Source organism: Zonotrichia albicollis, chromosome 1 (assembly GCF_047830755.1).
Source record: "Zonotrichia albicollis isolate bZonAlb1 chromosome 1, bZonAlb1.hap1, whole genome shotgun sequence".
NCBI classification, from domain to species: Eukaryota; Metazoa; Chordata; class Aves; order Passeriformes; family Passerellidae; genus Zonotrichia; species Zonotrichia albicollis.
Genome location: NC_133819.1, coordinates 107,908,813 through 107,922,410, shown reverse-complemented (window position 1 = coordinate 107,922,410; position 13,598 = coordinate 107,908,813). Strand labels below are relative to the sequence as shown.

At 39.7% G+C, this 13,598-nt stretch overlaps 1 protein-coding gene across 1 annotated transcript; it reads right to left on the bottom strand.

Annotated features, from left to right (window-relative positions):
* Window positions 1–2,448: 2,448 nt before the first annotated feature.
* RIOK3 (RIO kinase 3) lies at window positions 2,449–13,213 on the bottom strand. The gene is made up of 13 exons (XM_005490709.4): window positions 12,853–13,213; window positions 11,996–12,117; window positions 11,027–11,172; window positions 10,794–10,898; window positions 10,143–10,252; window positions 9,285–9,428; window positions 8,275–8,402; window positions 7,192–7,377; window positions 6,553–6,712; window positions 5,467–5,547; window positions 5,289–5,378; window positions 4,879–4,986; window positions 2,449–3,793 (listed from the first exon to the last, which is right to left on the bottom strand). Exons 1-13 carry the CDS (start codon window positions 12,916–12,918, stop codon window positions 3,692–3,694), a joined length of 1,548 nt encoding a protein of 515 aa, XP_005490766.1. The 5' UTR covers window positions 12,919–13,213; the 3' UTR covers window positions 2,449–3,691.
* Between the last annotated feature and the right edge of the window lie 385 nt (window positions 13,214–13,598).

The window sequence follows — 13,598 nt, the reverse complement described above, 5'->3', positions numbered from 1 at the left end:
GAGGCGCTCCCGCCTTAAAGGCGCAGCGGCCCGGGAGAGGGAGCAGGGAGTGGGAGCGCGGTGGGAGAGACCGGGGGGAGGGATGTGTCCGGCACTCCTGAACGCCAGTGTATGAAGGGTATCGGTGAACTTAACAAATGGAAACGGAAACCTGAGAAGCTGCAAAATCTGCTTCAGGAAAGGCGTGGATGCTGGCGAAAAGAAAGACGTGGGATGACCACCGCGTTACAGTGCGGGAGCACGTTGTAAATATTTAGGAGGGCACATATTAGAGGAGGGAAAACAGGGAATAAAGATGCCGGCGTAAGCTCTGACTCTAACCCCTGTCACCTATCGGGGCACTGCTCTAGCTGGGAGGATTTATTCTGCTTTTAAAAGCAAAGTTAATGGACTTTAAAATGTCAGGCAAGCAAACCCACTGTCTTTCTTAACCAAGCATGGAGGCCACAGCAGCAGACAGGGGCTTTTGGCCCAGTCGTTTATAATGATCTTAAAACCAACAAACCTAAAACTTTTATGTGGAGAAAAAAAGGAAACAACTGTTTCTGAGATCTGCCTTTATTTGTCCACAATTACTGCTTCATCACTGTCACTATTGATCCTGCTCCTTGGCGGGAAACTGCTGTTTAAGTGTTGCAAAATAGTTCAGGAAAAATATTAATGAAGCATTATTGAAGTCAAAGTCTGGCTTGGTCCTCAGCATTTATGCTGAGCATATATTTTAGTCTGGACAACAAAACAGCGATGGGATTTTTTTTGTTGATGCACTGGCTAATGCCTTAGCTCACTAGCTGTAAGCCCTACATTATGATCTAGAAATTGTGTGAGAATATCAACTATTCCTTATTGGTTTAGAAAGGAAAATTTAAAAAGAGGGAGGAAAAAAAGACTAAGATCATAACAATTTTAAAAATTTCAGATTAAAATGGTAGCACAGTTTCGTATGGGAGAAATAGAAATTTAAGTACCAGATATTAATACAGTATCATGAAACAACTAATGGATGACTTGTGACCCAGTCAGTCCACCTGCACTAATTTCACATCAGATACTAAAGATATTTCACATAAAGATACTAAAGTCACAACTAAGAATTATAATGAGCTGTTTGTTCTGCAGAACCCTCCTGCATCACCAAACAATTCTGTTAACTGGAAATAACAAGTATATCCAAAGCATTTGAAGTACTTTAAAGTTTACGATTTTTTACAGAGTAACAAAATTTATTGCTTTTTAGCCAGAAATTTAGTTAATCCAGGGTGAAAATTTAAGAAATTCTACTGACATTTACCCTTTTCTACTTCTCTAAAAACCAGCATGGACTTCCTACAACCGCAATACGAACTGAGGTATCTTTGAGGGGAAATCAGCAGACGAGTAAGTAACACATACAACTTGTAACTCATCTGATAGTAATAAACCTTAATGCCCAATTTCAAAACTAAGATTCTAATTGCCCAATAATAATCCTGGAACCTTTTATTTCAAATGCTTCTTTTAGCAAATTCTTGTTTTCAACTACTTGGAAACATGCCCAGGTGTCTTAAAATCTCAAAGCAAATTCCCGAGCGAATTTCACTGCTGGAAGTGAAAATATATTAATATACAAGATATATTATATACTGTATAATAGATAGTATATCATATAATTGGGCCCAGTAGCTTTCAATTAGACTCAAGAAAAATTGCTTCATTTATTTTGGGCGTGTTTGGTTTTCTTAAGCCCGTGCTAGACAGATCTCAGCAAGAAATTAAAAATGACAGTAACAAGGGAGGCTGTGGCCCAAGCACAGAGATGCAAGCAGGGACCTGTTTCAAATAGCTCAAAAAACACCCTCCTTGCTTCCTGTTATTTCTGCCTTCTTCCTCTTTCTTCATGCAAATAGCTGTAGCAATCAAAAACTTCTTGTACAAGAACATTTTAAGGCATTAGCAACTGTTCTATCTCCCCCCCCCCAACAAATGTTAAGAATATTAAAACTAGTTATAAGCAGGGAATAGGAATATCTTTTTTTTTTAAAAAACAAAAGCCTTCTCTTCTGAAGGAGATCGGGATATCTTTGTCAACAGCAGCTTGTAGTCCTCCTAAAGGGGTTAGCACTTCCCTTGCAGTACCTAGTCTGTCTTTTCCCTGACATCCTTATTTTGGGAAACTGTTTCACTAAGAAATTCAGAACAGACTTAAGGATCTGAAAGATACAAGCTCCTTTATTTCAAAAGTAAGGGGTAAATGCAAGATACTTGTCTGATTTAGAAAAATGAAAAGAATCCAAGTGTTGGGATGAAACTGGCAAAACCAAGGTTGTTTACTGTTCCTGTAGTACCCACCCCAAACAGTAATTTTTATATTGTTGTAAGGAATTTGTGTGGTCCTACCCCCTTCAGACTGCTCTACTGAAGCACTAAAGATCAGTGAAGGCCTCCGTGATGCAAAGAACCATGCAAGAATACCACCACAAGATCTTAAATTTTTACTTCACCACCAGTTTTCCAACAAAAAGAGATTAAAAAGTCACTTTCACAGCACACTGTGAGGTCACATGTAGCATCACTATATTCTGCTTGATAAAGAGCAGCATGAGAAACTACAAACCAGAAATCAGTTAAAAAGAAGTTGATTAGAATTCCTTAATTCCAAACTATCCCACCACATCAGTTCATCTTTAAATGCGTTTTTTGGAGAGAAACATCAGTAGATTTTTAGAAGATGCTCACAAAAAAAAAAAAAAAAAGACTGACATTAAGAATAAACAGACTGTGGAAACCAGTATCAGTTATCATTATTTCTAAACAAAGCTTTTTTTTCTTACAGGTGCAAAAAGAATACTTATATTTGTCTGTGATTATCTCTAGGATAAGAATATTTGATGCTCCAAACTGATATTCTAAGTATAGACAGGATTATTATAGTTTTGGTTTTGGCTTACACCAAGTTCTTGGAACCATTTGTGTATTAAGAGTGAAGCTACCTGAACTGACTCTTTATTATACATCATTGACTCAGGATTTCCTGGCATGTCAGCAAGAAAGTCCTCTGCTGGTTGGATTTCAAATATGTTTCCCATATAATACCCAACAGTATTTACAAAGATTATTAGAGCCACATTCCCTGTACTTCAAATGAAAAAGTCCAGACTTCTGCATTTATAAATATATTACTTTGCTAAATTTTCATATGATTGCAGTGCATAGTTTGCCTTTTCATTTTGCCCTTGGTGGAGATGGATGAATAACACTGTGTCCATAAACAATATTTCATTAGTTTTCCAAGTTGCATTAGGAAAAAAAAAAAGAGAGGGACTCTTCTAGTGTGCTTTCCCACTAGATACTTAAGACAATATAGATGATTTTAAAATTAATTTTTTTAGACTAAAAGATATGTAAGCTCTGAATCGTGCAAAATATGACCATCTGACCTACATTAGTCTAATGTAACTGGGCAATTGGTGAAGTTGTCAGTCTGTTCAAAGTGGTAGTGACAGTCCATTCTCACAGTGCCAGTCTGATGTGTGGGACAAGTTAATAAAAAAAGCAAACCACTGAGGCATCACCATATGCTTGCTGTGTTTTCCATTTTGGTATTCCCAGCCAACCACTCTCTTGACATTGGCAGTTGACATTTACCACTGCACCAACGTAGTTAGAAGCAGTAAATTTGTGTTTTGTTTCGTCAGCAGCTACAAACTCAGTGCTATTCATCATATATAGGTGGGTCTCCATCACTAGAAAACGTTGACAGTTTCTTTCCATGATTCTGCACGTGATCTTCATTCATCTTCTCCAAAGCTTCAATCTAGAGAGGCAAAAATAAAACCACACTGAAATCATAAAACCATGCCAGCAGCAGAAGGCTTCTCAACAGCATTAAAAAGTAGCTTTTGAGGCCAGAGCAGGTATGTAAAATGTTGCTATTTCAAAGATTCAGTCCCATGTAACAGCTCAAATACAGCCAGGTACACCTTGAAATATCTGTTCTTAACAAGTTACTAAAATGAGCAGCACTCCTTTACAGTTTGAAGCTACAGAACTAAAATGCACCAGAGAGGACTGAGTGATTTCTTAAGACTTCAGCTGTATTCCTCAAAGTACAGAAGTGTGCCTTTCTCCAATGACACAGAGATTGTGGAACTGTGGCACTGTGTTTCCTTTATCTCTTTCTTACTTTGACCACCTGCCCCAGGAGTCACCTAATTATCAGCTCCCACCTATTCCATGCTGGTCTAGCACAAACCTGTTATTAGTAACTAGGGAGGGTAGAATTGCCACATTGCCCTTACTTTAAGTAAAAAATATGGAACATTTGACAAGTAGTTTTTTTAAACCTGATATCAAGACGCAGGCCTTGAGCAGTTACAGCCAAAGGTTGAAAACTAAAAGGCAACAGTGACCAAAGATTCCTAAGTCCATATTTACATTAGCATGATTTTAAGCTTCAAAATTAAAAATGCTAGCTTAAACTTTAATTTCAAATAAATTGGCATCTAAACCATGACAAATTAACAGTAGAATAATTACTATTTTTAACCCAACTTTCTTTTTGTTCTACAACCTTTAATATATGTAAGGCAAGACAACAGCTCTTAAACTAAAGCAGATCACTAGATTTGCCTTAATGTTGAAATGAAGCAACTATATTCAACATGAAGTCTTTTCTGCCTGGGAGCAGGGGGATCAGGAAAGGGGGTGGAGAGGTCTGTCAATCTGAGTTTCTGGAAATGTTTGTACTAAACTGAAATACTCAAGGTTTTAAAAAGACATGCAGAATGACTTCTGAAATTTTACTCACAGCAATCACATAAACTAAATCTGGAAAGTTAAGGTAATATAATAGCTACCATAGCTAACCAAATTTAAATTGTTAGACAGAGAAAGCTATACCTCTGCTTGGAAGTCTACTTCATTGTCAGCTGTAATATTTAAACCTGAGACAGCGTTGAAGAGTTCCCGCTCGTTAAGTGCTTCTGCCACGCCTCCTTTCTGGAAGAACTAGTCCATGTAAAGAGCACACATTAAACACTTTACTACATAGAACAAAATATTCCTTTAACTTTCCCCAGTTACTACATTTACCCAAAATTACATTTTTGTTGTTGCTGACCCACAGATAAACATAACTGAAAGAAGCTTTCACTTCTAGTGGTATAATTTTACTTTTCCACATTTTTGTCACTTTCAGAGGAGGACACTATCAGGAAAATATGCAAGAGTAATCTTCTACATATCTAAGATATCTTGTATCTTAGAAAACATGCAGCATAACAGAAGATTGTCAGACAAAGAGGTCTTACCTGTGAAACATTCCTACAGTCTCTGAACAAAAACTCAAGTCCATGAGGATGAGTTGGCTCCACAGACTGACTGACATCAATGAGCCAGACCTGTAGTCACAGAGAAATAGCAATTCACTTTGTATTAGTGTTTCACAGTAGATTAAACTTTTCCCCCCCAAATTAAGAACAAACTCACCTTCCCATCATGCCAAAGCATGTTGTATTCACTCAGATCTGCATGGACCAGGTTGCACTCCCTATACAACTGCTGCATCATCTGCAAGGGACCAAATTAATGAAGGAAGCATGCTATACTCCAAATAAATACTGCTGGCATGACTTAAAAAAAACCCACCAAAACAACACCAACCTTTCCCTAATCACCCACATAATTTACGTAATTTTTACCTAAGTCTTCAATACGCTTCCATCCAGGGAATTGCAGTTTTGGCAAAATGCCAGCAAGCTAAGCTTTTTATCACTTATCACTGAGCTTAGCTTTGGCAAAGTCAGAAGAGCTACTCTGGTAAACTCAAGTCAGCTCTGCCAAGCAGTCCAAGTGCAGGAGACAGATAAGCATATTCTCTAAATAGATGTCATTTTCACTCCTATCACATGGGAAGAAAGTCTCACAGTTGTAGAGACTGAGTCCTAACCAGTATACAAATTCACTTAAGTCACAGCTGTGCTGCTCACTGGTCTCATTCATTTGAGACCTAGACCACTCCTGTTACCAAGCTGTGGGGCTGGTTGCCTGATTGGTTTTTTTAATATCTATAACATAATGAGTAGACAGTTAGCAGCTGGTGTGTTTGAACCAAGCAGATAATAGGAAATTAAAGCATCCACCATGCAATGTTCTAATTAATTCTCCAGTTTCTAGGTTTGCTGAAAAGGGGGCGGGCAATCCACTGAAGAGTGCTTAAGCATTGTAAATGAAGTGTTTGGTAAGCCCAGAAAGACTTCAGAGAATTTTCTAAACCACATACTGCTTCTGTAAGGAGGACTACTTGCTCACAATTCCTCTGCTGTTAAGCATGTTTGTCATCAAATTCCAGTATGTTTTCCACTCAGATTAAATTTAATTGCATTTTTTTCAGTGCATACTGTCTTACTGATTCTAAGTCACAAATTAAACAGCAGCAAAATAAGACTTTGGACTTTGTACCTTGACAATTATGTAAGCATCCTGAAAAGTAAATATGTGCTCATCTGTCCTTACAGTTATTCCCTTAAAAGAAAATACAACCCAGAATTGGAGGAGAAATCAGCATTATCTTACATTAAGAATCTGATAGTAGGCCTTTTTCATATCTTCACTACTAAGCGTTACATCCTTTAGTTTAGGAGCTGGGACTTGATCCTGGCCAATGAAAGACATAACCAAGACGTGCTTCTTAAGGATAACCACTTGAGGACAAGGAATTCCTGCATTTTGCATTCTGTGGATCAGAAAATAGACACTGATTAAGAAAAACAGAACAGAAGCTTCAAAGCCCCCAGAGTTCTAGTTCCTGATATCTCATTTGCAATCTGAGAGCTGTGTAAAAAAACTGATCCAGAGTAAGTAAAGTCTTTGAAAGAATTAAAAACTGAATAATTATATATATTGTACAGTATTTAACACAGGAAAATTCAGATTCTGAAGTTATAAGTTAATCTAAAAATGCTCACTAAACATTAATCACTTTTACAACTAGAACCTGTTAACTTCATGAGCCTGTAAATTCTGCTACAAAATCACTGAAGATGCTGACACAGCTTATTAAACTGTAAAAAAACCCAGGAGCTTATTCAATCTGTGCCAGGTTGTATATTATTTTGGCCTAAAAGTTAAATACCCAGACTAAGTATCTTCCTTAAACAGAGAACAGGAAACTGACAGGCATTTTGTAACTACACTTCACTGTTCTGTCTTTACCTTGTTAAGTTATGCATTTCTTTCTCAGCCCACATACGAATAATTTTTCGTGGATTCAGTTTACTGAAGCGGTCTTTAAACCTGTAGTCATCCTTAATGTATTTGTCACGGTTCTTGAATTCATTAAGAGTTGTTTTAAACACTTTGATGGCACATTCTGGAGGAATAACTTTATCTTCAGTTGCACTGCTCATGGAAAAAGACAAATATATAACAAAGTTAACTATTCACATATTTACAAGCAAATGCATGGGTTTGGGTTTTTATATATTGTCACATACAGCTATTTTTAATATAAGAGAGGATCTAATTTTCTATCACATTTAGAAGCCAGCTTAAACTTATAACAATTCTATGATTAAACTTACATTTGAATGTTTGGGTTTTGGCATTTTGATTATAAGTTGCTTATCAAACAGATTACCTCTCCTAATTTGTTAAGGCACATCTCTTCTCCCCAATTCCAACTTTCTCCCTGACATCTCTAAATACATTATCTGTATTTGAGTTTTATTAGTTCTTTCTCAAACATCACTGGTTTAAAGTCAGTTTTACACAATGCAGTTGCCATAATGCACTCTAATCCTTCCAGTATGGCAGGAAGGATTCAAGAAATGAGCAGTATCCCAACACTATTCTCAAGATAACCTGAAAGTAACAAACAGAAGCTCCACTAAGCTGCAAATACAGAGCTGGCAACAGAGCAATCTCTATGGAAAGACAACCTCCAGGTAGCCCAAAATCCTTTTGACAGCTCTGTGGTCTAGGGCAGGTCAGTGGAAAGATCCTCTCAAAAATCTCAAGATTTCTTTTTTATAAAAAGAGTACATATTTTTCCACAGAAAGGCATGCTGGATTTGTCCCCATTCATTAACAGCCTCCAAGGAGGAAAGTGGGGATTCTTTTACTTTATGGTTGGTATCATTTGGTTTTCAGATTTTGTTATTACCCGCATATACACAAATACAGCCTTTAAGTCTCAGAAATAAAAAAGGTGCAGATGTTTAAATATGATTGTGTTTTCTGCTTTTTAAATCATCTCTTGTACTTAAAGCTATCATCAGTAACAAACAATATACTCACTTTCCTCCATAGGCGTGAAAAACAACAGATTCCTTTCCTGTGCTGATGCAGCCTGTGATGGTCTCCAGCATCCCAGAATTGACCATCTTGTACAGAAGTAAACGTGTTTTAGGATCCACTGCTTTCTCCTACAAGAGATGAATAAGATTAACAGGCAAGACATGAATACTCAATTCAATAAAGCAATTCTTTGCTTTATCATGAGTTTAGAATATTTATATATCACAAGAACTCAACTTAGTGGAAAGAATAATATATTAATAAAATTTCTCTCAACTGACAGATGGGAGGGGAAAAAAAGCCAAACCAAAATAAATATCTGAAGCAAAGCAAATCTGTCCAGGACTGATTTAATGATTTAATACTCTTAGCTTCCCATCAGCTGTGCAGCACATAGAATATTTTACTAATTGCACATATAGACTGTGGCTCAACAGCACTTTCTACAGTGTTTTCAAGAAGCCTTTACAAATCATTAATCATAATATCCCAAGTATTATATTTCTCTGATATAAGTAACAATAAAGCAAAGTAAAACACACAAATTTGAAGAAGCTCACATCAGGAATTACCAGAGGCCCTACTTCAAGCTCACCCATACAGTCTACCAAGTAAACTCCTAAATTATTAGGTCAGTAGGTCACCTCACCTGCCTGAAACTTGTTATGAAGACAGATATTTAAAACCATATGGTTCAACTGCAGAGGATTAGTCCTCTGGACGTTTCTATCAATAACTTCCAGGAGTTTATTTAACATAGCTGATTAAGAGACAAGTTTAGAAAGACAAAGAGAAAAAAACAGTAGCTGCTTGCTCTTACTTCAACATGGTTCTCACAGTAATGCAGCTCAAACAAAGCCTTTTTCTAGAAGGAGCTAGCTGATATAATTTCCTTCAACAATGTTAACATAATGTTGCTTAGCTGTTTTACTAAAAATGGAATGTTGCAAGAAGTTACCCAGCAGAGTTTAGCAATTCCACAAGATAAGGAGTAGTTATGAAAAACATACAGCAGTGGAGTGCTCCTTCTTCTCATGGAGCCTTGCACTTCGACGTTCCTCAGAGTATGCATGTTGTTTTAAGGCATTGAAGACTTGATTTGACAGCTTTAAGTCCATCCCAATTCCATCCCCAACTTGGAATTCAGGTGCAAACTACAAGCATAAATAATAGGAATTTAAGCATTGTTACTAGCAGATGCCAAAAGCTGGCACAAACAGAAATTTCTCATTCTGATTTGGAAAAACTCATGATAGATTTGGACCTATGTGAAACCCAATTTTTTAACATAATGACAACATTGAACAAACACAATGCTTTAAACACAGAACTCAAAGTTCTGCCCAAATTGATATGAGATTGCCTAACATCCTGCAAAAAATAGCACTTGCAGCATTGCCTTATTTACAGAAGTTGCACCAGTTACCCTAAAAACAATGAAAGGTATGTACTAAAGATAAACAGACTGAAAAGCTGTAAGTCAAATAATTGACTGAAAATAAGTTACTTGGCTTATCAGACAAAATTAATTAGAAGAAAGATTACACAACGTCTATTGTTTTCAAAAATAGCTTTTGTGTTTTATTGGTTTGTGTGCCAGACTTGCTGACAGTTCTGTTTTCCCAAAACAGTTCTCTGCAAATCCTTGAATTGCTCAATAACAAACCACTTTTAAACAGAAAACTCACAAAACTCAAACTGCCAATGAGAGTAAGCAATAAAGCAAAGACTGCATTGCTTTCATGCAACAGGGAAAAAAGAAAAGTCAGCACCCTACCCAGCAGCACTGGTGGACAAGCATTAGTTCTTTGGCTGAACCGCAGCATTCCAGTTTTACACAAATTAAGTTTCCCTAAGTTTTCACTTACATTTTCCATGCGAGCAGTGTTTTTTCTTCCACATACCACTTCATCATGTTTTGTAGTAATATCTTTTCCTTTTCCTATGAAACCCCTTCTTGGTGTAGTAGTAGGTTTATCTGCCAGCAGTGAGAAAAAGAAACCAAACTTTACATCTAAACAAACATAACCAATGCTCATAGAAGTCCCACAATATCTGCAAAAGCAATATAATTTTATTTATAAAACAGAATAAATTACTTCAGTTGTATGATCTTAATAGAGTCTTCTCCTATCCTAAGCAGGACAGCTTCTTTTGGCTATGTCACAACTTACTTCTCTGGGGTGTCAGACACATTTCTGGCATGCTATGACAGGAGTATTCGATATTATATGCAAATTACATGTAATCACGTCATCCAAACATAGATGACAGATGAGCACAATACTTCCCACAATACTTTCCATGTACACTGGTTATTTTGCCAGATTCAGCCAATATACTGGCAGACAGAAGCCTGAAGTTATCCACCCAACCTCCTGCTGACACCTCCCATTGAGATGACCTGATTTCAAATGTACCTAGTGTCTCTCCTCATATTAAAACAAGACCTAATTTAACTCTGTCATACTCTCAGGTCTGTTGGCTGAAGAAATTGTATTGTTTAAAGTTGCACATACCTGCTCTGTATGGATCATGACGGGTATCCTGCCAATCAACCTCATCCTCTGAGCTGTCACTGTCATAGGGATGCACCTTCCGATAATTTTCAAAGGATATGGAGACTTGAGAAAAAAAACAAATAAGCATGTCTGTGATTATCAGGGATTTGCCACTTCCTCATAGCTCTGCCAATTTAAACTAAGTGCCAAGAATAGCTCCACAGCAAAAATATTCCTTCTGATGAAGGTACCTTTGCTATCTCCATTGATCTTCTTCTCTTCACGCCGAAGCTGTGCATCGTATTCCCTGTCAAATTCCATCTGCAGCATCTGAGCTAGCATTAGATCACTAGAAGTGTCAATATTTTCTCCTGTAATAAATGGTCCTTCAGCAGCACTACAGAAGATGAAAACGGGAATTTTTAAAAACTTAAACACAGCAATCTAAGCAGAAACACTGCTTTATACCACTTTCCCACTCTATACAACAGACTTCATGCAGAGCTGACAGAAAGGAATGGATCTCAGCTGTCTGCCTCCTCTCCAAGCCAACACTAAATATTAATAGATCATTACTTCATTTCTCTTTGCTACCTATTCACAATGCAAATTTTACTTAAATTTTTGCTTGTTTACCATTTAGCAAGAAGCATTAAGCTCTATTTTTAAGATGTTCTTCAGGAAAAAAAAAAAAGAAGGCATACAGGTGTATGCATGTGTATACCTATTTATATGTTTAAAATATCCCAAATAGTGTTGCTTTTTCTGCTTCACAGGTAAGATAGCCAAAATTTGCCCAATTTTGGAACCAGTAAGTTCTTGGCCTTTGTTTAGAGCTTTCAGGTAGTGGGAGGATACAGGTGATACACCTGATGGTTCTCAAAATAACATTGTACACTGTTGACAAGAGTTCCTAAAAGAGTAGAAAAAATCCATTTCTGACATTTCTCTAAATATAGCTTACAGACTGTGTTAACGCCCCCAGAAAATGCAAAGAAAACATCAATAAGAAGGAAGAGCAACAGAGAAGAGAATCTAAGGAAGACTTTTAGCTGGGGAAGCCATCTTCACTGAAGAAGATCTGAGGAAGCAGAATTAGGGGCAACAGGCATTTGCCTTTTAGTATATTGCCATGCACTGAGCACATTGTAAGAAAATGCACAAGAGAGAGAAGATGGCATCACAACTATGGAGAGCACTAATCCAGGACTTAGACTTACGCAACCACTTCAGGAAAAGCAGCATTTTCTTCTTCCAGCTGCAATTCTTTTGCCAGCTGTTCACTCATGACATCAGCAAGAGAACATGATATTGATGTTGTGCTAGGGGCTCCCCACGGACACTGTAAATAAACATTTTATTCAAGTCAGCAAGACTTGTGCAGTGGCAACACAACAATCAGGATAATTAGCAATTGCTGGCTCCAAAATAAGCTCATGTAATCTTGTAAGGGCTCTTCTACAGATACTCGGGGAACTACTCAAAGAGTAGTTTCATAAACTCAATAGAGAGAACGGGGGTTGAAGGGAAAAACGTCAGTTTGTCAGTGTCAGTACCCTCTGGAGACAGGGGTACAGCTTCCCCAGGAGGTTTGCATACAAGCAGACACACAACGTAGGTAAAACTTCTCTTGGAATAACCCAACAGCAGCAGCTTACGCCCAGCTTCCTGCCCCGCTCCTGGAGCCCTGAAATGTCAGCCATGGTAAAACATGCAATCTCAAAACGGCACAGGGACACAGCACCTGGCTCGGCGAGGCGGGACTGGGGAACGCCGAGCCAGGCAAGCCGGGACTCGCTGTCTACCGCAGGGATAACCGAGCTCGCTCTCTCCAACACCCTCGGAGGGAAGCGGCTCAGTTATCAGGCTGTCACAACAGCTCTCACCACCAAGGAGATAATTGCCGGTAGCAGCAAACCGCGCTCGCGTCGTTCAACCGAGTGACAGCCACCCTGGTGGCGCTGGCACCACCTCGCAGCGCCCTCTCCACGGCCTCGGTGCTTCTCCTCCTGCTCCCCCGGCTCCCCGGAGCCGGGACAGGGTCGGGCGCGGCCCCGCGGGCCGGCACAGCGCTCACCTTGCTCTGCCAGGCGGGGCCCGGCCCGGCGTCGGGCGCGGCGGCAGCGACTCCCACCGAGTCCATGGGGCACGCAGGGGCGGGCGGCGGCGGCAGCAGCGGGCTCTCTCCGCGGGGCAGCAACGCTCCGACTGCGAAACCTTCCGGGTCCTCCGCGCTTCCCCCCGGCCGTCGGGCGGCCCATTGGCCGGGGCTGACCCGCCTTTCCGGTGATGTCACCGGCACGGCCGCGGCCGCACCGGCGGCGTGCGGAGCGCGGAGGCGGAACCTGCCGGCGGAACCTCCGCCCGGCCCTCCCTACTCACCCGGGGGCTGAGGGACAGAGGCGGCCTGAGCTGGGCTGGTGGTAACGCGAAAGGGAGAAATTAAATAGCTAACGTTTGTTTTTTATCTCAGGGAGTAACCAAGGGAACGGTGGGAGGGGAAGAAAACCCAACAAATCAAACAGTAAGCCAGGCGAAACAAATAGATGAAATGGAGTGCAGAGAAGGGCAGCGGAGCTGGTGAAGGGTCTGGAGCACAAGTCCGATGGAGAGCGGCTGAGGGGGCTGGGGGTGTTTATCCTGGAGAAAAGGAGGCTCAGCAGTGACCTTACCTCTCTCTACGACCACTGAAATGAGGCTGGAGCCAGCCGGGGGTCGGCCTCTTCTCCCGGGCAACAAGCAACAGGACCAGAGAACACAGCCTCAAGCTGCGCCAGGGGAGGTTTAGATTGGACATTAGGAAGAGTTTCTTCACAGAAAGGG

Coding starts and splice junctions, on each gene's coding strand:
- RIOK3 (XM_005490709.4), bottom strand. CDS start 12,918: ATGGACTCGGTGGGAGTCGCTGCCGCCGCGCCCGACGCCGGGCCGGGC. Junction 5,379..5,466: donor TGCTTTGGCATGATGGGAAG/GTGAGTTTGTTC, acceptor CTGTGACTACAG/GTCTGGCTCATTGATGTCAG. Junction 4,987..5,288: donor ACTGTAGGAATGTTTCACAG/GTAAGACCTCTT, acceptor TACATGGACTAG/TTCTTCCAGAAAGGAGGCGT.